Source organism: Erythrolamprus reginae, chromosome 11 (genome assembly GCF_031021105.1).
Source record: "Erythrolamprus reginae isolate rEryReg1 chromosome 11, rEryReg1.hap1, whole genome shotgun sequence".
Classification (NCBI taxonomy): Eukaryota; Metazoa; Chordata; class Lepidosauria; order Squamata; family Dipsadidae; genus Erythrolamprus; species Erythrolamprus reginae.
Genome location: NC_091960.1, coordinates 5,911,365 through 5,937,136, shown reverse-complemented (window position 1 = coordinate 5,937,136; position 25,772 = coordinate 5,911,365). Strand labels below are relative to the sequence as shown.

Genomic DNA, 25,772 nt, shown 5'->3' with positions numbered 1-25,772 from the left:
GTATTTTTTTACCCATAAGCGCTTTAATCATTTTAATCCTTATCTAGAACTGAACTTTGAATGCAATGAAAGAAAAATGAGCTACTTGCCTAACCTGTTATCATACTGAACCTTGTGCAAAACCTTCAAAGGTTACCGCGCTTCTTAACAAATAATGCTGTCTATCATTTATCGTTGTGACTATTCAAATAATGTGACAATCCACTGAAAAAGAGTCCAAGCACCTATTTGAAAACTTATCTTGGTCAGTAAGCCACTCCCATCCAGTCACATGAACTTTAAGCCACCCTCCCCCATCATATGATTTTCAAGCCACTCCTGCCTAGTCACATGACCATCAAGACACACCCACAAAATAAGCCACGCCCTCAGTGTGGCAGTAAAAATTTTGGCAGCCCATCACTGTTTATATCCATCATACTAGTAAAAGAGAAACATTAGGACAGGGGACGGAAGGCACCCTGGTGCACGTATGGACGGCCCTTATTCATGCCACCTCTAGTCCTTTTCGTTAAACTGGAATACAGTAAAAATAATAATAATAATAATAATAATAATAATAATAATAATAATAATAATAATAATGGGTTTTTAACATTACTTTTAATATAAGATTTGTTCATATTGTCTTTTTACTGCTGTTAGCCGCCCCGAGTCTACGGAGAGGGGCGGCATACAAATCTAATTAATTAATTAATAGAATAAATAAATTTATTAGATTTGTATGCCGCCCCTCTCGGCAGACTCAGGGCGACTCACAACAATCCCTGGCTACTTCGCGGTTCATCTTTTGCAGATTCGCTACTTCAAGGGGTTTCAAAGGGGGCTCAAATCCATTGAAAATTTTAAATCCATTAAAAAATTATAAAATTCTTCTAAAGTACTACTGTACTCTATTAAAGAAACTGGTAGGATATCCCATGTAATTCCAGCTGAGAAACATTATAGAATGACAGTTCCATGCGAAGGGTGGGTTTTAAAAGTCCAAATACTCATTAAATATATAAAAAAATATCTTTCCTCTACTTCACAGAATTTCGTTTTTCACGGGTGGTCTTGGAACGCATCCCCCGTGAAAAATGAAGGATAAAAATCAACTTCTACAAAAGAAAGATGTGGAAATAAAAAAATCAACATCTGGCTATGATTTCATGAGAAACAACTTGCTGGTCTTGTGGGAGAAGTGACCGATGTAGACTCTAGAGGGCTTCTTGTCTGATAAAGCTGTTTCATTTGTACCGTAGCATGTTGCTTAATGGTACCCTCCAGGTGTAATGAGTTTCTATTTTTTTTCTCCCTCTCATCAGATTCAGGTTAATTGCTTAATTTTTAGTAGCCAGACACAAAGCTGCGGAAATGGGACAACCTGAGTTGCAAGCTTTCCATTCCACGGAGAAATTCCATACGTCCCTTATGGCTATTCCCCACATCAGGGGCCCTACCTAAATTGGAAACCCCTGCATTCTGGCTCTTTTCCCAATTATGGAAGGAAAAAATACAGCTCATCGGGGAAATTGCACGCTCAAATCCACGGCGATACCTCGCTATGAAGATTCTGGATGTGGACAGGTCCATGCAGATTGCTAACTGCCCTTGCGAGAAACAAGGGAACGATTAGAATCAGCCAGATAATCCCACTACCAAAATTGGTAGTGAAAAGAATTTGGAGGGTGGGGGTAGGATTTCTCTATAATCCTCTATTGCTTCATCGTTAATATGTTAGGATTTAATATGTTTATCTATCTATCTACCTATCTACCTATCTATCTACCTATCTACCTACCTACCTACCTACCTACCTACCTATCTATCTATCTATCTATCTATCTATCTATCTATCTATCTATCTATCTATCTATTTATTAGATTTGTATGCCGCCCCTCTCCATAGACTCAGGGTGGCTCACAACAATAACAAAGACAATGTAAGAACAAATCTAATAATTTAAAGAACACTAAAAACCCCATTATTAAAAGCAAGCATACACACAAACATACCATGTATAAACTGTATAGGCCCAGGGGAGATGTCTCAGTTCCCCCATGCCTGAGGCAGAGATGGGTCTTAAGAACTTTACAAAAGGCAAGGAGGGTGGGGGCAGTTCTGATCTCTGGGGAGAGCTGGTTCCAGAGGGTCGGGGCCGCCACAGAGAAGGCTCTTGCTGAAGGCCTTCTTGCACGCTCTACAAATAATAGCAGTTCTCCAGAGAATTTCATGGCTCTGCACATGTTGCAGAACATAAGAATGCACTAAGAAAAAAAAGAAAAAACTTCCTCCCTTTTCCAACACTTCAAAACTACAGGACATGAAATTGGTTTTGACAGAACAGAACTGTGGGAACTGAACGCAGTAGAGTATTCCAATGTGTGACGGAGATATACTATAGTTCTCAACCAGGTCCTTTCTTCATGTAGCTTGGTTGCAATGCAAAACCCCTGAATATTGTTATCCGATACAGCAGTGGGATAAGCACAAGTTAAGAACGAAGTTAAAAGGCATAGTTTAAAAGCAAAAAACAATTATTTAAACTTAATATTAATTTAAACTTAATATTAAACGCTCCAAACTTGACTGTAAAAAATATGACTTCAGTAACCGAGTTGTCGAAGCGTGGAGCTCATTACCAGACTCCATAGTGTCATCCCCAAACCCCCAACACTTTACCCTTAGATTATCTATGGTTTATCTACGGTTTATCTATGGTTGACCTATCCAGATTCCTAAGAGGTCAGTAAGGGGCGAGTACAAGTGCACTAGAGTGCCTTCCGTCCCCTGTCCTATTGCTCTCCTATATCTCCTATACCTTTCTTCTATTCCTATATCTCTTCTTCTATTCTTTCATTGATATGTTCTATTACTATACCTTTTTTTCTATTATTTCCTAATTATATTTTACTATGAGTATCTCCTCTATAACCTGCATCATGTATTTTACTATGTGTATATAGGTATATACCCACTAAAACCCTCATTGTGTATTGGACAAAATAAATAAATAAAATAAAATAAAATTTAAAAAATAGGGAATTGTCATGTGATAGATTGTCCCACCCGATATGATATTTCTTGCAGGCAGGCAACCTCCTACCCTTGGGCGATTTTGGATTACAACTTTTACTGGCATTGAAATCCAAGCCCACGCAGAGAGTATCAATAGAGTGGAAGCTGCCTTAAAGAGATAACAAACTTTGAAACAACTACCTATACAGTTGTTTATGTGTAAGTATAGAATAGTCACCATTGCCAACTGATTTGCAGCCAGCAGAGGGCAGTGCAGGACAAGAATTTTGGAGTCTGTTTTACTTTTCAATTTCTATGTGTTCCTTGGAATCATGGTTGACCCCTAGCCACTTCCCCAACTAATCCCTGCAGGTTGTTGGTCGTGGTTTGCCATTGTTTCCCTAACTGGGCTGATAGAATGCAAGGCCTCTGAGTTGTGTTTCCCCTTTTTTTTCCCCTTTGGAAATCAGTTTAAAACTTTTGCAAGTGATTCTCTACTTTCAATCACTCTTAAGATTTCATTTAATTGGCATTTATTGCAAAGTTACAGAATCTTGCAAGTCTGGAAGTACAATCTACTAATCCTGCTAGTCCACTAATCTCTGCGCTCTAGAAAAAGTGCAGAGATGAGCAACAAAAATTATTAGGGGACTGGAGGCTAAAACATACAAAGAATGGTTGCAGGAACTGGGCATGGCTAGTTTAATGAAAAGAAGGACCAGGGGGGGACATGATAGCAGTCTTCCAATATCTCAGGGGTTGCCACAAAGAAGAGGGAGTCAATTCTCCAAAGCACCTGAGGGTAGAACACGAATCCCAGCGACCGGTTAGGTCCTACAGAGTTGGCCTTCTCCAGGTCCCATCGGCTAAACAATGTCATCTGGCGGGACCCAGGGGAAGAGCCTTCTCTGTGGTGGCTCCGACCCTCTGGAACCAGCTCCCCCCAGAGATTAGGATTGCCCCCACCCTCCTTGCCTTTCGGAAACTCCTTAAGACCTACCTCTGCCGTCCGGCATGGGGGAATTGAAACATCTCCCCCTTGCCCATGTAGTTTTTGTGTATGATTCGATTGTGTGCTTGTTTTTTTATATATTGGGGCTCTTTTGGATTTTTTTAACTTAAAACTGTAATTTAGATTGCGAAATATTAGATTTGTTACTATGTTTTGTTTACCATTGTTGTGAGCCACCCCGAGTCTGCGGAGAGGGGCGGCATATAAATCCAATAAATCTAATCTAATCTAATCTAATGGGTAGAAACTAAACAAGGAGAGAAGTGACTTAGAACTAAGGAGAAAATTCCTGACAGTGAGAACAATTAACCAGAGGAACAGCTTGCCTCTAGAAGTTGTGAATGCTCCAACACTGGAAGTTTTTAAAGAAGATGTTGGATAACCATCTGTCTGAAATAGTGTAGTGTTTCCTGCATAAGCAGAGGGTTGGACTAGAAGACCTCCAAGGTCCCTTCCAACTCTGTTATTATTATAGTCCACTCTTAGATTTCATCTAAGATGGCATTTGACTAGGTCAGTTCATGTTTTGACCAACTTAGGGGCTATTGACTTCAACAAAGAGGTCCCTTTATAGCATTGTGACCCCTTCAATCAGTGAGGTGCACTTTTCAGCTTTCTGTCTAACTGCAAACCGGGATGTTGAGCCATGTCGAAAATGTCCAAATGGATGGTCAAACATGTTTACATTTGTCTTTCAAATGTGTGAAGGAGATGTAGTTCTCAACCAGATATTTTTTTCATGTGGTTTGGTTGCAATGCAAAAAGCTTGAATGTGGTCATCTGGTCAGTGGGATAATCACAGGTTAAAAACAGAATTGAGAACAAAGTTAAAAGGCAGAGCTTAAAAACAAAGCAAAGAATTAAAAAATAGAACTTTGAATCTGGAGTAGGCATTTGGAGTTCTGGTTTATGAAACTTCTGCAGTGTAAATGGGCTCCTCACCCATCAGGCAACATAACAGCATTATTGCTACAGAAAATATGTAAGCATTTATCAGTGCAATTCTGGCAGTTGAAGTCCACATATCTTAAAATTACCAAGGAATTAGCAAGGAAAGCAAAGAGAGATGCAACAGGTTCTTAAGTGATTGGCCTTCAAGACATATATATGAAACCCTCCCAAATATTACTTGGTATATCAAGGTTAAAATAACAGGAGCTTAACGCAAGGCCTAAACTCAACTTGTGAAACATTATGGCCCCAGAGTGGGATGGGAATGGGAATTTTGCAGCATCCTTCCCCTGGAGTGGGATGGGAATGGAGATTTTCGGCAAGTTCGGCCAAATTTTACGCAAAATTTGGCAGAACCCAAACCAAACTCGAACTCGAACCCGAACGGGGAATCCCTCCCATGAAGAAATTCCGGGAGCGGAGCTTTGACGTCACCGGCAGGTTGCTAAGGACGCCAAGGTGATCACTTCCTGGATTCCACGGAATCCAGGAAGTGATCACCTTGGCGTCCTTAGCAACCTGCCGGTGACGTCAAAGCTCCAAACGCCGAACACGACCCCGAACTTTGCCCGAAGTTTGGAAAAATTTCAGGTTCGTGTTCGGCAAACCAAACACCGCAAAATTCGGTACGGATGTGAATTGTGCACGTTCAATTCGCCCATCACTACCTACAAAGCCTTGAAATGCTAAATCTCACATTTCTTTTTAAAATGTCCCTAAAATTCTAAGAATGATTTTGCACGCTATGAATTTAAATTTACAGGAATGTATCTAAAATTACTCTAGTAAGAATGCAGCCAGATCATTTTTTTTAGGATGGAAAAGCACTTAATCAGGTTTTTGAAGATTTACTCTTGAAGAGATTTCTGAACCAGCCTAATTTTTCAGTGATCGCAGTTTTGAGCTTTTCCAAAGTGGAGGAGAGCCAACTGGGTTTTTCCACGACTTCCTTTATCTTTCTGAGCTCCTTGATCTTCTCGTTCAGCTGATACACTTCTTCCTCGAAACCCTCTTCCAATAAAGACTTTTGTTCCTGCAGACAGAGCAAGCATCAACGTTATTAGACGGAAAGAAAGAAAAACAGTAATGGTTGTTGCAGACCTGGTTCAAAAATGTACCCAATAAAGAAAGAAGATTCAAGATTCAAAATCTACCGTATTTTTCGGAGTATATTATACCTTAGCTTTTGGGGAGGAAAATAGTGGGGGGGGGGATCTGATTACCAGGTATTCATCTGGCTAACATTGAAAAACCGTGGTATAGGCTATTGACGAAGTTTGAACCCGCAAAAATCGAGGGAACACTGTATACCATTTTAACTCAAGAGCAATTTATCTATTTACATATGATTATTTATTGGATTTGTATGCCTCCCCCTCCGCAGACTCGGGGCGGCTAACAACAATGGTAAAACAACATGAACAATCCAATTAATAAAAACAACTAAAAAACCCTTATTATAAAAAACCAAACATACCATGCATAACTTGTAATAGCCTAGGGGGAAAGGATAACTTAACTCCCCCATATTATAAAGTGATTCTGATTTATTCCTTATAGCTTGGTCTCGAATTTTACTAACCTACTAATTCTACTACTAACCTACTAATTCTACTAACCACATGTCCTCTTATCTTGTCCCCTCGTCCCATCAGTTCCCACAGATCAGTTTCATTGGCCGAATTGGCCGAATTCATCCGAATTCATACAAGGAAGTTCAGGCATTTTAGTCCATGTTGGCAAAATTCCCAGTTAAATTGACTAAGAGATAAAGGACCGGGCTGCAGCCTCGAATCAAAGCTAATTAACATTCCCCAGTGAAATAATGTTTCTTCAGTCACACAGGCACACTCACAGATCTCCAGTTATTTTCTCAGACAGCTGCATCTCGGCTCGATGAATTTAGAAGAATAAGAACAGTTTGCCAGCGAATCATTTCTGGAACCCCAAATCCAGGATTTCCACCATTACAAACATTGGAACTCCATGCCCCTTTACCCAGAAATTCTCACTTATATACTGTCTGGATGTGGTCAACTGTTTCCTAGAGATATAACGGGTGAGTACCAGTAATAATGATGAGTAAATGGTTGTTAAAGGAATGGGAAATGGTAATTTAGGGGTTTAAAGTGTTAAGGGAAGGCTTGTGATACTGTCCATAGCCAAAAATGGTGTATTTACTTCCGCATCTCTACTTCGCGGAAATTCCACTTTCGTGGGCGGTCTCAGAACGCATCCCCTGCGGAAATATGCCCCCATTTTGGTGGAGAGGTGAAAATGTTGTCTGGTTTCAGGCACTTTGAACCCTGAGCACTTGTTAAATGTTGTGTGTTTTACATTATAAAATCAATCAAAATATATTTTTTTAAAACTTCCTTGTATAAAAACTGCTTTTCATATAAAAGTGTTTGATGCATGGATTTTTCCTTGGTTCCGATTTAGGTCCGAGCAGATACGCTTGTCCGAAATCTGCTTTTCAGTTTTGGAAGCCTGCACGTTTGTTAATACCCAGACCCCCCCAACTACAGCAAACCCTTGCTGACCCTACAGCCTTACCCTGAGTTTGCTTTCGATCATCTTGTCATACTCTTCCAATATCTGCTGTTTTTCATACACCAGCTTCTCCTTGAGCTTCTGGACGTTCATGTCCTGGCTCAGTTGGTGGTCCTCCATCCTGAGTTGCAACATTTCTTTCTCCCACCTCTGAACTTCCTTCTCCAACTCTTTGGCTTTGGCCTTCAGCTTTTCATCTAAACCAGGAAAAAGAGAGGGAGAGAGAAATTCCTCAAGGGATGTGGTATGCAAATAACGCAATAAATCAGGCGGGAGTTGCAACTTACCTCTGCAACCGATGCTGATACATGTGCAGCTTCGGGTGACCGGCCAGCGCATGTGTGCATCGCAGTGGGATTTTGCTTCTGTACATGCACAGGAAGCAAATACAGTAGTACCTCTAGATACGAGCTGCTCTACATGCGAGTATTTCAAGATACGAGCCACGAGGGGAGAGACATTTCTGTTCTATTCCCGAGCTCAAATTCGGGATACGAGCCGAGCGTCCACTAGCTGGCGCAAGAATCCTTGCTTTTGGTTATTTATTTATTTATTTATTTATTTATTTATTATTTAGATTTGTATGCCGCCCCTCTCCGAGGACTCGGAGGGGGAAAAAGTTATTTGTTCCAGAATACGAGTTGCCTCGAGATACAAGCTCCCTTATGGAGCGAATTATGCTCGTATCTAGAGGTACAACTGTATTGCAAGAAGATGGCGAGATTCCAGCTTTTTTTTTTTTTGCTTCTACGCACACAGAAATCGCCGAAAATAACCAAAATCTCCCGTGCCTGTGCATCCTCTCGTGAGATTTTGCTTCCTGTGCATACGCAAAAGTCAAATTTTGCTCCGATGCGCGAGCATGCATGCCGATCATTGGAGCTGCGTGCACAAGTCCATTTTTGCTACCAGAATGCTGTCATCCCCCCACCATCCAGGTAGAAGCCCTTCCTTCCTCTTTCTCTTTCTCTCTCTCCATCCCTCTTTCTTTCTCTTCCTTCCTTCCTCTCTTTTTTGCTCTCTTTCTCTCTCTCTCCTTCCCTCCCTCTCTTGCTCTCTCTCTCTTGCTCTCTCTCTCTTACTCTCTCTCTTTCTTCCTCTTGTTTTCTCTCTCTCTTGCTTTCTTTCTCTCTCTCTCTTGCGTTCTTTCTCTCTTGCTTTCTCTCTTGCTTTCTTTCTCTCTGAGCTTCGCGGCACACCTTACCATATCTCGCGGTACACTGGTTGAAAAACACTGGTTTAAGGGATAAACAAGCCTTCAAAACTTAACCGACATCCCAGCATCACCCGGCAACACTGTTCACACTGTTACCTTCTTTTTCCTTCTCTTTCATTTCAAGGGCTTTGTCGTTTTGAAGGATGGTTTTGCTAACGCTTTCCTTGTGGCGGCGAAATTCTTTCAGGGTCTTCCACGCCTGGTGGAAGGAAAAGAAAAAGAGTGATCTGGAGTGACTCAGACATGCCAGCGATGAGGAGGAAGCTTTGTCAAAGTGAGACACTGAAAGACCTCCCTGGAGGATGACACACCATGGCTGTGAGATGGGTGTTATGTCCCTCCAGCTGCCAGCAAAGTTGGCAGGAGATTTGGAGGATGAGGAGGTTGGGGAGGAACTTGGGGCCAGTTCTGGAGTCTGAAGAAAGATTCCGATGGATGCTCTGCATCAGACGCAGAGAGAGAGCCAGGGCTGTCCGACATTTTTCTACCACCAGAGAGGCAGCTCTGCCTTTGGAGGCTGAGATAAGTGGGGAGGAAGAACAGCTGGGGCCTGTTCCAGATGTGTGTATGTGCAGAGCTATTAGAAGAGGATGAGGAGTCGACTCAGGAACCAAGGCAGACTTGGATGCTGAATGGCCCAATAATAAATACAGTCATACCTCGTCTTACGAACCTAATTGGTTCCCGGGGGAGGTTCGTAAGACGAAAGGTTCATAAGACAAAACATTGTTTCCCATAGGAAACAATGTAAAGTCAATTAATCCATGCAACAACAACAAAACCCCCGCAAAAAAACGCTGCTGCCCGGCTGTAACCTTTTAAAACAGCCCGGGGGCTTCTCGGCAGCCTCCCAAACGCTGAACGCCAAACCCAAACTTCCGGGTTCGCCTTTGGGAGGCTGCTAGGATGCCCCCCGGCTGTTTTAAAAGGTGACAGCCGGGCGGCGCGGCTTCCCAGCGGCCTCCCGAACCCGAACTTTTGCCGAACTTCCGGGTTCGGCGTTCGGGAGGCCACTGGGAAGCCCCACTGCCCAGCTGTCACCTTTTAAAACAGCCAGGGGGCTTCCCAGCAGCCTCCCGAACGCTGAACCCGGAAGTTCGGGTTTGGCGTTCGTAAGACGAAAAAAGTTCGTAAGAAGAGGCAAAATTTTTCTGAACCCCGGGTTCATATCATGAGTTGTTCGTAAGACGAGAGGTTCGTATCTTGAGGTACCACTGTATAAGGAAAGGGAAATGGTGGTCGTAGGAGACAACAGATCGTATTTCTGGAGATTTTGCTCATTGTGTTCCAAGCCACTAAGACTGCTTGCCAGCATTTAATTTACAGTCTTTTGTCTAGGAGCTCACTATTGTATTGAACTGATAAGGTGAGCTGCAACATCCAAAATATACTATTTAATTCTATGCATACATCCCATATGCATAAGTAAATATTACACACAGGCACAAAAAAATACATTATCTACTTTATAAACTACACACACGCACAGCTTTTCTAAAATTATACACATTCAACCTCATTTACTGCAATAGGAAAAAACAGACCCAGAGCCAGAAGGGCAAAAAAAGGGGGGGAAAAGCAGTTTTTTCCCCTACCTTTTCTACGTACTTGACCAACATTTTTTTACCAGTTCTACATAGAACCGGTACCTGTAGGAGCCCATCCCTGATTACATGCCTCGTTTTCCCACTAGCTTACTCAAACCTTACACATCCTGGCCTAACACAATAATTATAAAAGCCTTCACAATTATTCATTCAGCAACCCTGGTCGTTTTGTACCATGATTCCTTTCTTGGGCGTGTCAAAGAATTCTTTCTCCATGTTTTCAGTGTCATTTAAATATTCCTGGTGGCCACCAGCTCGGAAGTAGCTTCCGTTCTTGATCTTCTCCTCCAAGCCCTCGGAGAGTGAGTTTAACAAATCTTTACAGATTTCAGATGATATCGCCTTATTTTTCTGGCAGTACTCTTCCTTCTTGATTTCCAGAGATTTCTGGTAGGAATAAAAGATAACAAAGCAAGAGATTTGAACAAACAAATGCATGTTTGCACACTGTATACAGGTGGGTGTTCTCCCGTGATTCAACAGGACTTGTACACAATTTGAAATAGCAGATGCTCTGCTTTCAATTTAACTAGAGCTTCAGAGAAATCAGGGTTTTCTTAAAGCCTGATTTCCCTGAAGATCTAGTTAAATATGGACCTCAACTCCCAGAATTCCCCAACCAGCATTGGTGGCTTTGGAATTTTGGAAGCTGAAGTCCATGTATCTTAAAGCTGCCAAGGATGGATCAATGGATGGATGGATGGATGGATGGATGGATGGATGGATGGATGGATGGATGGATGGATGGATGGATGGATGGAAGGATCAATGGATGGATTGATCAATGGATGGATCAATGGATGGATGGATGGATGGATGGATGGATGGATGGATGGATGGATGGATGGATGGATGGATGGAAGGATGGATGGATGACTGAGTGAATAAGTAGGTAGGTAAGTAAGTCCAGGAGCATTTTTCAGGTAGAAACAAAACAAGAAAAGTCCTTCTCTTTCATTAAAACATTTTTGCCACTTTAGCACTTCCATATTTTCTGTATTCTTATACATACAGAAAATACTGGAGGTTAAGGTAACCAAAATGGAGGACTCACAAATTGTCAATATTGTCTGTAAAGTTTGGTTTCACACAAGGTTACCTACCATGAGGTCAATCTGGAACTGACGTGTATCATCTTTGAATGTGCGAGCCATGAACAACTGGAGGGCCTGTTCCTCACATTTTTTGTGCACGTCCAGAAGTTCCTGGAGACTGGCAGTGGGTAGTTCCAAGTTTTGCTCCATCAGTTGCGCGTAGAGAAAAACAGCATCTTGCAAAGCTGCCCTGTTCTCAATCTCCGCCAAGGCCAAGACTGAGTTCTCCAGGCAGGGAACCTTCCCACTGGAGATCGTATCCACATAGGTCTCGACCATCTTTGCCAATACTGCAAAAGAGAAAAATAATACACATCGTTGGACAATCAGCCAGACATATACAGCTATCCTGGCTCATTGTGGAGCAGACTCAAGAACTGAAGGCATTTAGAAACATAGAAGATTGACGGCATAAAAAGAGCCATGGTCCATCTACACTTATATTATTAATTATTATTATTATTATTATTATTATTATTATTATTATTATTATTATTTATTAGATTTGTATGTCACTCCTCTCCGAAGACTCCTGTATTTTATCTTAGGATGGATATATGTTTATCCCGGGCATGTTTCAATTCAGTTACTGTAGATTTACCAACCACGTCTGCTGGAAGGTTGTTCCAAGCTTCTACTACTCTTTCAGTCAAATAATATTTTCTCACGTTGCTTCTGATCTTTCCCCCGACTAACCTCACATTGTGCTTCCTTGTTCTTGTGTTTGCTTTCCTACTAAAAACACTTCCCTCCTGAACTTTATTTAACCCTTTAACATATTTAAATGATTCGATCATGTCCCCCTTTTCCTTCTGTCCTCCAGACTCTACAGATTGAGTTCATGAAATCTTTCCTGATACGTTTTATGCTTAAGACCTTCCACCATTTTTGTAGCCTGTCTGTTCAATTTTATCCATATCTTTTTGTAGATGAGGTCTCCGGAACTGAAAACAGCAGAAGAGAAGAGAAAGAACTAGAGAAGATAGCAAAACACAAAATCTTGCAAATAGAAATAGAACAACGGTGACAAAAGAAGGCAAAGATGGAATCGACAGTAAGAGGCGTCTTGGGTGCAAACTCAAAACAACTGGAGCACCACTTGAAGGCTATCAGCATTGGCAAAATCCCCATCGGTCAATTGCAAAAGGCAGCTTTACTCAGACCAGCTTATATCCTGCAACAATACCGTTAACGCCATCAAACACGGGGGCACAATCTGAGGTGAGTTGGGGGAAAGATCAGAAGCAACGTGAGAAAATATTATTTGACTGAAAGAGTAGTAGATCCTTGGAACAAACTTCCAGCAGACGTGGTTGGTAAATCCACAGTAACTGAATTTAAACATGCCTGGGATGAACATAGATCCATCCTAAGATAAAATACAGGAAATAGTATAAGGGCAGACTAGATGGACCATGAGGTCTTTTTCTGCTGTCAATCTTCTATGTTTCTATCTGCCTATCTCAGGTCCTTGGAAAGGAGTCAACAGGTGGACAAAAATGCTAAATCCACTGTAAATATCTAGCCGAGTACAAGTATTCCTCGACTTATGACCAGAACAGAGCACCATTTTTGGTTGCTAAGTGAGACATTCGTTAAGCGAATTTTGCCTCATTTTACAACCTTTCTTGCTGCAGTTGTTAAGTGATTCACTGCAGTTTTTAAGTTAGTAACACGGTTGTTAAGTGAATCGGGCTTGTCAGGTCACAAAACGAGATCACGTACCTCGGGACATTGCAACCGTCATAAATCTGAGCCCTTTGTCCGAATTTTGATCCACTGATTAGGCTGCAACGGTCATAAGTGCAGAAAACAGGCTATAAGTCACTTTTTTCAGCAACGTCACCACTTCGAATCGCCACTAAATGAATTTTTATAAGTCGAGGTCTGCTTCTACGTTACCAAATATCACCATCCTCATAATAAAGTTAAAAGGACTCACAGTTGCCGGTGACAACGTGCCCGCCAGGTAGAGTCTTTACTTGAGATGTCGCAAAAATATAAAAGCAGAACTTCTTTGCTTGTTCCACAAATTCAGGCTCCAGTTCATTATCCGACATTGTTTCCAAATAGGGTAAGTTCCGACTTTTACTAGGGGAATCAAAGACAAAGCACTTCCGGGTGGGGAAGTACAGCCGGATACATTTCCGTGGCAGATTGAACATCTCTCTCTTCTTACTTTTACCTACAAAGCAACATGTCCATCTTGCAGGTAAATCTCAATTACATTTGGGCATTTCACTGGGGAAAACTTCTCATACCTATTATTTAGCGCCATCTAGTGGTTATATGAACTGGCAGAACCCACCTCTAAATTTCCTAATACAGTGATACCTCGTCTTACGAACTTAATTGGTTCCGGGACGAGGTTCTTAAGGTTAAAAGTTTGTAAGACGAAACAATGTTTCCCATAGGAATCAATGGAAAAGTGATTAATGCGTGTAAACCCAAAATTCACCCCTTCTGCCAGTCGATGCACCCGTTTTTGCGCTGCTGGGATTCCCCTGAGGCTCCCCTCCATGGGAAACCCCACCTCCGTACGTCTGTGTTTTTATTTATTTATTTATTTATTATTTAGATTTGCATGCCGCCCCTCTCCGTGAATGCTGGGAATCCCAGCATCGCAAAAACGAGTGCTTCACTGGCAATGGAAGTCCGGAGGTGGGGTTTCCCAGCGAAGGGAGTATCAGTGAAATCGCAGCATCGCAAAAACACCGAAGTCCTCGAAACCCCACTTCCGGATCTCTGTGTTTTTGCGATGCTGCTGGGAAACCCCACCTCCGGACCTCCATTGCCGGAGGTGGGGTTTCCCACGGAGGGGAGCCTCAGGGAAATCCCAGCAGTGCAAAAACGGGTGCTTCGCTGGCAACGGAAGTCCGGAGGCGGGGCATCCCAGCGGCGGCGGTGGGTTTGTAAGGTGAAAATAGTTTGTAAGAAGAGGCAAAAAAATCTTTAACCCTGGGTTTGTATCTCGAAAAGTTTGTATGACGAGGCATTTGTAAGACGAGGTATCGCTTTTATTATTTTATGATTGGGGGTCACCACAAGATGAGGAACTGTATTAAAGGCATTAGGAAGGTTTTCCTTGTTTCCAAATCTATTTATTTTGGATAAGTTCTTATTTATGACACTGCACTGTGATTTGCCCAGAAGGATTATTCAAAAAGGCAACGTACAAATTCAAGGTGATTTTTAGTTTTTTAAGCGGTCGACTCAGCCAACAAAGTATATGCAAATTGCAATCCAAAATTCCAAGCGGTGCCTTCTGCAATTCCAACCCCGATTAAAATTAATTGAGAAAATAGAGCACGGAAGAAATAATACCATTGCTTGTTTTCCAACAAGTAATTTGGTTAGGGAACAACTGAGGAAGAGAAATCAGATTTTATTTCAATGCAATGACTATTGACAACAAACTGGGTTTGCTAAGAAGAACAGATTCCTACTGGGTATTTTTGTTGTCTATTTAACCTGTTTCAAAGTTCAATTATTATTGTATCATATTAGCTGAGTCTTGTTTTACAATTCTCTGTCACCCAGATGGCTTTCATGACTAAATTACTGTAGTATAACGTATAATTTCCTGGTTTCTATGTTGGTGTCCTTCATTTCTAGACCAAACTGGTGTGGGTGACTCGTTTTACCTCTTGAGGTCTATTCCGGGCCTCCCTAAAGAAGGGAAAATTTAGGCCCAATGGTTCCTATTTCTTATCCAAACGGCTGCACTGATTTTCACCTGATGCAGCAGTTGCGGCCCTATTTGGACAGGGAGTCTCTTCTCAGAGTCGCTCATGCCCTTATCACCTCGAGGTTTGACTACTGCAATGCTCTCTACATGGGGCTACCTCTGAAAAGTGTTCGGAAACTACAAATTGTGCAGAAAATAGCCACACGAGCAGTCGTGGGCCTCCCAATGTATGCCCATGTTTCTCCAGCACGCCACAGACTGTATTGGCTGCCAATTAGTTTCGGGACGCAATTCAAACTGTTGGTTATGACCTATAAAGCCCTACAGGCATTGGACCAGATTAGTTACGGTGGCACCTTCTGCCGCATGAATCCCAGCGTCCACTAAGGCCCCACAGAGTCGGCCTTCTCCAGGTCCCGTCAACTATACAATGTTGCTTGGTGGGGCCTAGGGGAAGAGCCTTCTCTGTAGGGGCCCCAGACCTCTGGAATCAGCTTCCCTTGACACTCGTACTGTTCCCACACTGCTCACCTTCCACAAGAATCTGAAAACCTTGGGGTCACTAGATCCCAGCCTCTAGCCACTGAATGTCTGGTATGCTCGAGGTTTGCACTTGAATGAATGATTTTTAATGTTTAGCCTTTTATAATGTTTTAAATTAACCGTCTACATTAATTGTAGATGGTTAATTTGGTTGTATTATTGTATGCTGTTTTATTATTGGTATGTTGTGAACCGCCCCGAGTCCACGGAAAGGGGCGGCATACAAGTCCAATAAATCAAGAAATAAATCCGTCATGAGTACCTTTTTTTAATTTCAGAGCATGTTCGAGATAGTCGTCCTCTGTCACTGGTTTCCCATCCTGTTCCAGTTGCAGTGAGAAATCTCTCACAGTCCAGACAAAGGTTGGGAAGAAGCCAACAAATTCGGAAGTGTCGTCTGTATCTTCGGGACTGGAGTCAGCCTTTGCCTTGATATGTTCCGACAGCTCCGTCACAAAACTGTTGGCCCAGTTTAGGAATCAAAGCAACGTACAGTGAATAAAGAGGATAGGCTTGAAGGACGGAGAGAAGAACCATCAAGTAAATCCAACTTAGAAGGTGTTGTGATTGGCTCTGGGCCACCTCCTGTAACAGGGAATTTGGATGCTGGTTTAGGGGAATTCTCGGATTATCAGAGACTTGTTTTATTGCCAGCAGAATCAAACAGTGAAGTTGACTCACAGTTAGGGACAGACAGTGGGGGAGGGGAATCAGATGGGGTGATGAGCGCAGTAAGCCCACCAGTCGGTGCTCCAATTAGTGAGTCATCAGAATCAGAGGAGGACCCACTTGTGGATGCCCATGTGTGCAGGCTTATGGCAAGAAGGGAGCAGTTAAGCAGGCGTTGCAGAAGGTAAGTGAGGGTAAGTAAGGGTTAATTATGTTAATGTGTTTGGTGATAAATTACAGGTATTGGGAAATGTGGGCTGTGGGCGTTTATCCGTTGGAGAAAGAGAACATTGCTACAGCTCATATTATTCAAGGACTTCTACTGACTTTTGGAAACTTCAGAGTTAAAAAATTCTTGAAGATATTTTGGCGTGTGTGGCTGTGGAGATTACAGCTGTCTTATCTGCTCTTTTGTTTTGGCAAGCTCACGCATTCAAGGACTTTTTTCAGGGGGAGAGACATTTAACTCTTCTAAGCATTCCCATAAGAATCAATGTAAAAGCAAATAATGCACGCAATTGGGGAAACCACAGGGAGGGTGGAGGCCCTGTTTCCTCCCAGGAGATTCCTAGAGAGACCCCAAGGAGGCTTCTCCCCGCCTTTTCCGGCCCTGTTTCCTCCCAGGAGATTCCTAGAGAGGCCCCACAGAGGCTTCTCCCTGACTTTTCCATTTACAGTTTCGGAGGCTCGGGGTTGTAAGTGGAAAATGGTTCTTGAGAAGAGGCAAAAAAATCTTGAATACCCGGTTCTTATCTAGAAAAGTTCATAAGTAGAGGCATTCTTAGGTAGAGGTACTAATGTACATTGAAATGTAAGCCAGGCAATATTCAGTTTAACCAGGTTCAGCATGCTGGGGAAATGCAGTGGATTAATTAGGAAATTACATTTCCAAATTCTGGGAGTTGAAGGGAGTTGAATTCTGGGGGTTGAAGTCCACAAGTCACAAAGGGGCCATGGTTCCCAACTTTGGCATACAACAACTAGAGCTATCCTTGAGAAGGATACTGAAGCTTTTCTAGAGCATTCTGATCAATGGTCCCCTTACTGTTATAGACCAGGGTGCTGCTCAGCAAAACAGACAAAGCAAAGAGCCAGGTATCATTTTGAGAACTGCCCTAAAGGGAGACAAGAATACGTTACAATCTGTTTCTTACTTTAGAAGGTAACTTCTAAAAAGAGTAAGATACCATTAGTTAATTAATTAGCATCTATTCAGACAGTCCCAGGGTGCTGGGAGTTGTAGTTTAGGAAACTACAATGCATTGTTGGAGTCTCAAAACACAGTTGAGGAGAGGTGCATAAAAGCAAGGTTAATGTCTTCCCCCATTTACTTTGCTTATCAGAAACTGGCTAAGAAGGTTGTAAATGACCTTGGAACTCTACAACTGTCATAAAACCTGTCAGTTGCCAAGCACTTACATTTTGATTATTTGGCCCTGGTGATGCTTTGATGGTCATAAGCATGCAACACCTTTTTCAATGCTATTGCAACAGTATTGAGACATCTCATTCTTGAATCATGTAAACCATGATAACAGAAATGAGATAAAGGCCAATTATAGACCTATATAGCAGAAGAACATATTTTAGAAGCTGCAGAGAGGCAATTTTTGTGCTTAAACAACTAATAGAAAAAACAACTACAGTAAGAATCTCTTTCTCACATTTGTAGACCAAGAGAAAGCATTCGATAGAGTTGATGGGAAAGTATTATGGCAAAAATTGACTCCATGTGCAGTAACCAAACATCTTATTAGATTATGCAGAATAATAATGACTGCAGAAGTCCAATCTAAGAAACATCAGAACCCTTGACAATAATGTCTGGAGTGTTAGTATGTCTCGGTGCAGCTCTGTGCGAAACCTTCAACATACAATCAGCCGAGTTGTTGCAGTGGGTTAGTCAGATAAAGACTCAGACTTATTATTAACAATATTATTTACAAATATACAACAATGTTAACAATAGATTACAAACCGCACACAGCAAAGAATAATACGACTCACAAGCAAAGATATCTCAAAGTAACTCCCCCCAAAGGGACCAGTGCTGGCGCCCTCTTCTGGCTAAACAGTCAAAGTTCTTAAAGTCTTTACTTTCATGGACCAACATGGTTAGTTTACTATATGGTGTTGTGATTTGCTCTGGCCCAGCTTCTGCCCTAAGGACTGTGGATGTGGGGGAGACATCCACATGCTGCAGGCCTGTTTTTCCCCCGGTGGAATCTGCTGATGAAGGCTCCTCTGGCCAAGAAGACATGAGTGACAGGGAGGAGGAGAGTGGGGCAGACAGCTCAGAAGGAGATCAATTATCTAGCTCCTCCTTGGATTCAGAACAAGAGTTAATGATACAGCCACGCATGCGGAGAGCGATGCATAGGCAGCAACAACTGAAAGATTATTATCAACGAAAATGAGGCCACCTGTGGTTGGGTGGGGCTGTGGTCATTAGTGAGGCTGCTATAAAGAGCAGCCTGTGGGTTTGGCCATTGTGGAGGATTATCTGATCGTTGTGTTTCGTGCCTGCCTTGCTGACTTTGACTTTTTGTGTGCTGATTTTTCCCTGCTTCGAAACTAACCCAGAGCAAAGTGTGTTTCACTTTGTGAAAGAAGAAGGACTGTGAATTGCCTCACAGCTGCAAGCTAAGTATCTCAGAACTGATAAGGGACTTGTACAAATTACCAGTTTGTTTGGAGACGAGTGCTCTTTGCTATACCAAAAGAGGGCTTGGTTTAAGTGACTTTTCATTATAAAGAACATTGTTTTGAATTTTCAAATGTTTGTGTGTCTGAAATTTGTACCTGTGAATTTTTGGGAGAAGTCTACCAGAGAGCCCGACAGAACATATGGCAACCCCAAAGTAGGTTATGTACCATGTACTAACATGGAGTAAAACTATCACCACTATTATTTATCCCCTATCATATTGACAGCATAAACAAAGGAGCAAAACCCAAGAATGGAAATAATATCAACAAACTTCTCTTTGCAAATGATCAGGTTGCATAGCTAAGAAACTTCAACAACATCTTATGACCAAGAATGTCAGAGTAACCACATGAGAATCAGCAAAGTAAAAAAAATGGAAGTAATTGCATTCTTTTATACAAAGAAATATACAAATATAAAATCACCTTTTCTACGTCACCTAATCCTTCTGTGTCCAGAAGGACAAGCGTTTGGTTAGGCCTGTCCGGATAGGGAAGGCACCACATCCAGATTCCTTTCGTTTTTCCTTGCACTGTGGAGCCCAAAGAGAAACCTACCAATAGAAAAAAAAAATGTGATATGGTTTAGATCCCAAAGGATCAACTTGTGATATGTGAGCCAGTGTTCCCTCGAATTTTTTTTGGGGGGGGGCGGAAAAGTATAGTGTCTGAGCGGCAGTCCCTTTGGGACTGGGCGGCACAGAAAAAATAAATAAACAAATAAACAAACAAACAAACAAACAAACAAACAAAAAACCCACCCTGTTTTGCCTCCGAGAATTTCAAAATAAAATACTGTTCTGTGTGTCTATAACAGTGAGCTCATAATAGGGCAACTCTATCAATATCAAAATGCCACTGAAATAGTTGAGCTAGTTTCAAACTAGATTTTGATTTTCTTTCTCTCTTCCTTACTCCCATTCTTTTTCTTTCTCTTTTCCTTCCTCTCTTTTTTCTATCTGTTTCTCTCTCTTCCTCTCTCTCTCCTTCCCTCTCACTCTTTCCCTCTTGGCTTCTGGGCAGGTTTGGAAAACTCTGAGTTGATGATGATTTTTAAGTGAGCGATTGCTCACTGCTCAGCTTAGAGGGAACTATGATGTGAGCTATAGTTAATAATAAGAGAACCGCTTTTCACCACATTTTTATGGTTGAAATGGGGAGTTATGCAAGGATGGCGTTTTGCAGGGGGAAAAAGCTCATCAAAAATATTTCATTTTGCAATATAAGTAAAAGAATAAAAACCCTCAAATGGAAAAGGAACGGAAAATTCTGAGAAGCTTAAAAAAAACACCAGAAGAAGAAAAACGATAAATACATAATGGTGTGTGGGAACGACCTTGGTAGAAAGGCGAGGAGACACTTTCTGGTTAACAATCAGATAAGAGACAGCACAGCCTTGGGGTGGGTATGGGGAGGGGCAAGAGGCTCAATATAGAGACGCTCCCTTGTTTCTCTGGTGGTAAAGGGGAATAAGCAGGCAATTGTACTTTCAAATCCTATAAATGCCCACACCTGTAATTCAATGCCTGGGGAGGGTGAAAACAGCTTCCCCTTCCCACCTGGAGGCCCTTTGGAAGTTGGAAATGGTCTGTTTCCCAACTTCTGGTGGGCTTGTGTTTTAGTTAAGCTAAATCATTTACCATATTACAGACGCCTCCAGGAATAACCCTACATGGGGCTACCTTTGAAAAGTGTTCGGAAACTTCAGATCGTGCAGAATGCAGCTGCGAGAGCAATCATGGGCTTTCCAAGATATGCCCATGTCACACCAACACTCCGCAGTCTGCATTGGTTGCCGATCAATTTCCGGTCACAATTCAAAGTGTTGGTTATGACCTATAAAGCCCTTCATGGCACCGGACCAGAATACCTCCGGGACCGCCTTCTGCCGCACGAATCCCAGCGACCGGTTAGGTCCCACAGAGTTGGCCTTCTCCGGGTCCCATCGACTAAACAATGTCGTTTGACAGGACCCAGGAGAAGAGCCATCTCTGTGGCGGCCCCGGCCCTCTGGAACCAGCTCCCCCCAGAGATTAGAACTGCCCCCACCCTCCTTGCCTTTCGTAAAGTTCTTAAGACCCATCTCTGCCGTCAGGCATGGGGGAATTGAAACATCTCCCCCGGGCCTATACAGTTTATACATGGGATGTTTGTGTGTGTGTTTGCTCTTAATAATGGGTTTTTTAGTGTTTTTAAAATTATTAGATTTGTTTTTTACATTGTTCTTGTTATTGTTGTGAGCCGCCCCGAGTCTACGGAGAGGGGCGGCATACAAATCTAATAAATAATAATAATAATAATAATAATAATAATTATTATTATTATTATTATTATTATTATTATTATTATTATTATTATTATTATTATTATTATCTGCAAGATCCTCTTATTCCAAGGGATCTGCTTGTCCCTGGCTGAGTCACTTGGGGCCTTTTGGAAAATAAAAGTCCTGGGCTCCATGTAGAACCTTTCCCACTGGGGCAGAAAAGCCCAGATTTGGAAGGGTGTTAATTTTCCCACCCAGGTTTTTACCTTGTCCATATCCCCCCCCCCAGCTCACATCAGTCCTCCTCACCTGATTTTTTGCCAGCCAGCTTGTTCATCAGGTAGGATTTGCCCGTGCGGTAGAGTCCCACAATGGAGACCACCACCACCGGCTGCCGGATTTCCGAGAGCAACTGAAGGGCCTTCGGAGAAGTCTTGAGGCGATTTCTTCTGTTCTCAATCAGGCACACGGGAGCCTCCATGGTGTCTTTGGAGGAGATTCATTCATTTATGATTCATTCATTTGTTTGTATTTCTTTTTAATTTTTTTAAAAATAACTTTTATTACGTTATGCACATTAAAAACAAAACAAAAGAAAATTACAACACAGACACAAAAAAATAGAAAATGCCAACACAAACATTAAACAACACATTAACATTTATACAATATGCCATTTCTTCCCGTGTAGGATTTGGAAATTTCTGGCGACGTTTCGACGAGGTCTCACTCGTCATCTTCAGGCTGGTGTTTCTGTCCTTGTTCTATGGCGAAGGTGAGACCTCGTCGAAACGTCGCCAGAAATTTCCAAATCCTACACGGGAAGAAACCCGAATATACCAAGACCGTCATACCTGTACCCGTGAAAATCTACGAAAACATATATATATATATTATTATATATCTAGCCCCCTGGCCGACGAGTGTAGGTGTGTTTGCTGTTGAATGTAAATGAGTGATTTTTAAATGCTATTAGGATTTTTAAATTTAATTAGCTAAATTAATTGGATTTTCAATATTTGCACTGTATGTTGTGTTTCTCGTTATGTTGTAAGCTGCCCTGAGTCCTCGGAGAGAGGTGGCATATAAATCCAAATAATAAATAATAAAGAAATAAATTTCCCTTAATGGTATCTTTTCTTTACAACTCATTTACTGCAAAGTTGGAGATGTGTTTGTTTGTTTATATTTCTATGCCGCCCAACTTCCTAGGGACTCACGGCGGCTCACCACCACAATAAACAGGGGGCAATATAAAAAAACATTTCAATTAAAAAGGTCTGTAATCAGCGTACTATTGTGCCTACCGTCCCTGTCCTACTGTTCTCTTATATGGTTAGGTTTATACAAACTACTATTATTCTATTCATGTTTGACAAATAGATGGTAGATAGATTAGATAGATAGATAGATAGATAGATAGATAGATAGATAGATAGATAGATAGATAGATAGATAGATAGATAGATAGATAGATAGATAGATAGATAGGCAGGTAGATAGATAGATAGATAGATAGATAGATAGATAGATAGATGATAGATAGATAGATAGATAGATAGATAGATACATACATACATACATACATACATACATACATACATACATACATACATACATACATAGATGATAGACAGACAGACAGACAGGGCTGGTGGGAGGGAGGGAAGGATGGACGGACAGACAAACAGAAATTTAAAATAATCGCAGCCAGATGCGGCTGCAGAGAAGACGTGCGACCTGCAGGAACTTTCTTCCCAAAGAAGAGTTGTATATAAAAAAAGCCCCTTCTTCCCCCAAGTTCAGACCTCGGAGCCAGACCCGGTCCGAAGAAGAGAGTGACGGATCCCCCAAATGCCCGGACCCAAACGAGCCCACCCTCCCCGCAGCTTCCCAGGAGCCCCGCGTGGTCTCCAATCCCCGCTGATGGGGAGAAACCCCTCTTGGCTGCCAAGGGACCCTCCCGCCAGGCTTTCACTCCCCCCCCTCGCCCCATTTCTAGGGGGCGTCCCTATTTCAAGCACCCCCCCGTAGCTGCTCAGCCTGTCCCCCCCCCCCCCCCCCCTTTTATACCGTCTTTGCAAAGGAAAATCAGGTGGAGCGCGGCTCTTTTGCAAGCGACCTCTTGCTGCTGTCCTGCGCTCGCCTCGGCGCTCTTGGCAAGAAGCGGCTGCAACCTCCGAAGCCGCCTTTCTCTCGGGCAGGCGGGCCAAAGGACCAAAGGTGGAGACCTGCCCCTTGGCAAAGCTCCCCGCCTGCAAACGACGGCGGACAAGATCTGGCTGTGGAGGGGAGGGGAGGGGGGAGAGAGGAGATGGGGGGGGGTCAGCTGAAGAAGTCTCCGTCCCCATCCTCGAAGCTGGATGATGATGATGATGGCGATTAGTAGTAGTAGTAGTAGTAGTAGTAGTAGTAGTAGTAGTAGTAGTAGTAGTAGTAGAAACATAGAAGACTGACGGCAGAAAAAGACCTCATGGTCCATCTAGTCTGTCCTTATACTATTTCCTGTATTTTATCTTACAATGGATATATGTTTATCCCAGGCATGTTTAAATTCAGTTACTGTGGATTTACCAACCACGTCTGCTGGAAGTTTGTTCCAAGGATCTACAGTACTACTCTTTCAGTAAAATAATATTTTCTCATGTTGCCTTCGATCTTCCCCCCAACTAACTTCAGATTGTGTCCCCTTGTTCTTGTGTCCACTTTCCTATTAAAAACACTTCCCTCCTGAACCTTATTTAACTCTTTAACATATTTAAATGTTTTGATCATGTCCCCCCTTTTCCTTCTGTCCTCCAGACTCTACAGATTGAGTTCATGAAGTCTTTCCTGATACGTTTTATGCTTAAGACCTTCCACCATTCTTGTAGCCCGTCTTTGGACCCGTTCAATTTTGTCAATATCTTTTTGTAGGTGAGGCCTCCAGAACTGAACACAGTATTCCAAATGTGGTCTCACCAGCGCTCTATACAGCGGGATCATAATCTCCCTCTTCCTGCTTGCTATACCTCTAGCTATGCAGCCAAGCATCCTACTTGCTTTTCCTACCGCCCGACCACACTGCTCACCCATTTTGAGACTGTCAGAAATCACTACCCCTAAATCCTTCTCTTCTGAAGTTTTTGCTAACACAGAACTGCCAATGCAATACTCAGATTGAGGATTCCTTTTCCCCAAGTGCATTATTTTACATTTGGAAACATTAAACTGCAGTTTCCATTGCTTTGACCATTTATCTAGTAAAGCTAAATCATTTACCATATTACAGACCCCCTCCAGGGATATCAACCCTATTGCGCACTTTAGAGTCATCGGCAAATAGGCAAACCTTCCCTACCAAACCTTCCCCTATGTCACTACTACTACAGTAGTAGTAGTAGTAGTAGTATCATTATCATCATTATTATTATTATTATTATTATTATTATCACCATCGTCATTATTATTATTATTGAATAGAATTCTTTATTGGCTAAGTGTGATTGGACACACAAGGAATTTGTCTTAGTGCAGATGCTCTCAGAGTCTAAAAAAAGCAAAAGATACATTTGTCAAGAATCACGTGGTACAACACTTAATGATTGTCATAGGGGTCAAATAAGCAATGAAGAAACAATCAATATTAATAAAAATCTTAGGATACAAGCAACAAGTGACAGTCATACAGTCCTAAGTGGGAGGAAAAGGATGATAGGAATGATGAGAAAAACTAGTAGAAATAGAAGTATAGATTTAGTAAAAAGTCTGACAGTGTCAATTATTTGTTTAGTAGAGTGATGGCATTCGGGGGAAAATCGTTCTTGTGTCTAGCTGTCTTGGTGTGCAGTGCTCTGTAGCAATGTTTTGAGGGCAGGAATTGAAACAGTTTGTGTCCAGGATGCGAGGGGTCAGTAAATATTTTCACCGCCCTCTTTTTGATTCGTGCAGTCTACAGGTCCTCAATGGAAGGCGGGTTGGCAGCAATTGTTTTTTCCTGCAGTTCTGATTGTCCTCTGAAGTTTGTATCAGTCTTGTTGGGTTGTTATTGTTATTATTATTCTCTGTGGTTTGCACAGGTAGGGTTTTTTTTATGGAGGCTTTATATGCCTGCGTGGGCCATCCAAGTGTGATTATAATATATAATAATATAAATGAGAAGAAGAAGAAGTAAGGAGATATTTCATGAGTTAGAACAATTAATCAATGGAACAGCTTCTCTCCAGAAGTTGGGAACCCTCCAACACTGGAAGTTTTTAAGTAAATGTTGGATAACCATCTGTCCGAAGTAGTTTAGGGTTTCCAGCCTAAGCAGGGGGTTGGACTAGAAGACCTCCAAGGTCCCTTCCAACCCTGTTGTTGTTGTTATTGTTGTTTTCTTGCAGACATTTCATTAACCAACTAGATAACAGTATCATTACCAGAAAGTAGTGGAATCACCATCACTGACAGAGTAAGCCACTAGTTACTAGTATATAAATAAA

General features: G+C 42.0%; 1 protein-coding gene across 1 annotated transcript; it reads right to left on the bottom strand.

The window, feature by feature from the left end:
* Positions 1 to 5,612: 5,612 nt before the first annotated feature.
* LOC139174373 (guanylate-binding protein 1-like) lies at positions 5,613 to 23,455 on the bottom strand. Its single transcript, XM_070764689.1, has 11 exons — positions 23,383 to 23,455; positions 21,619 to 21,795; positions 19,470 to 19,597; positions 17,340 to 17,449; positions 15,928 to 16,124; positions 13,377 to 13,619; positions 11,444 to 11,724; positions 10,515 to 10,727; positions 8,830 to 8,932; positions 7,521 to 7,714; positions 5,613 to 5,997 (listed from the first exon to the last, which is right to left on the bottom strand). Exons 2-11 carry the CDS (start codon positions 21,788 to 21,790, stop codon positions 5,797 to 5,799), a joined length of 1,842 nt encoding a protein of 613 aa, XP_070620790.1. The 5' UTR covers positions 21,791 to 21,795; positions 23,383 to 23,455; the 3' UTR covers positions 5,613 to 5,796.
* Positions 23,456 to 25,772: the final 2,317 nt, after the last annotated feature.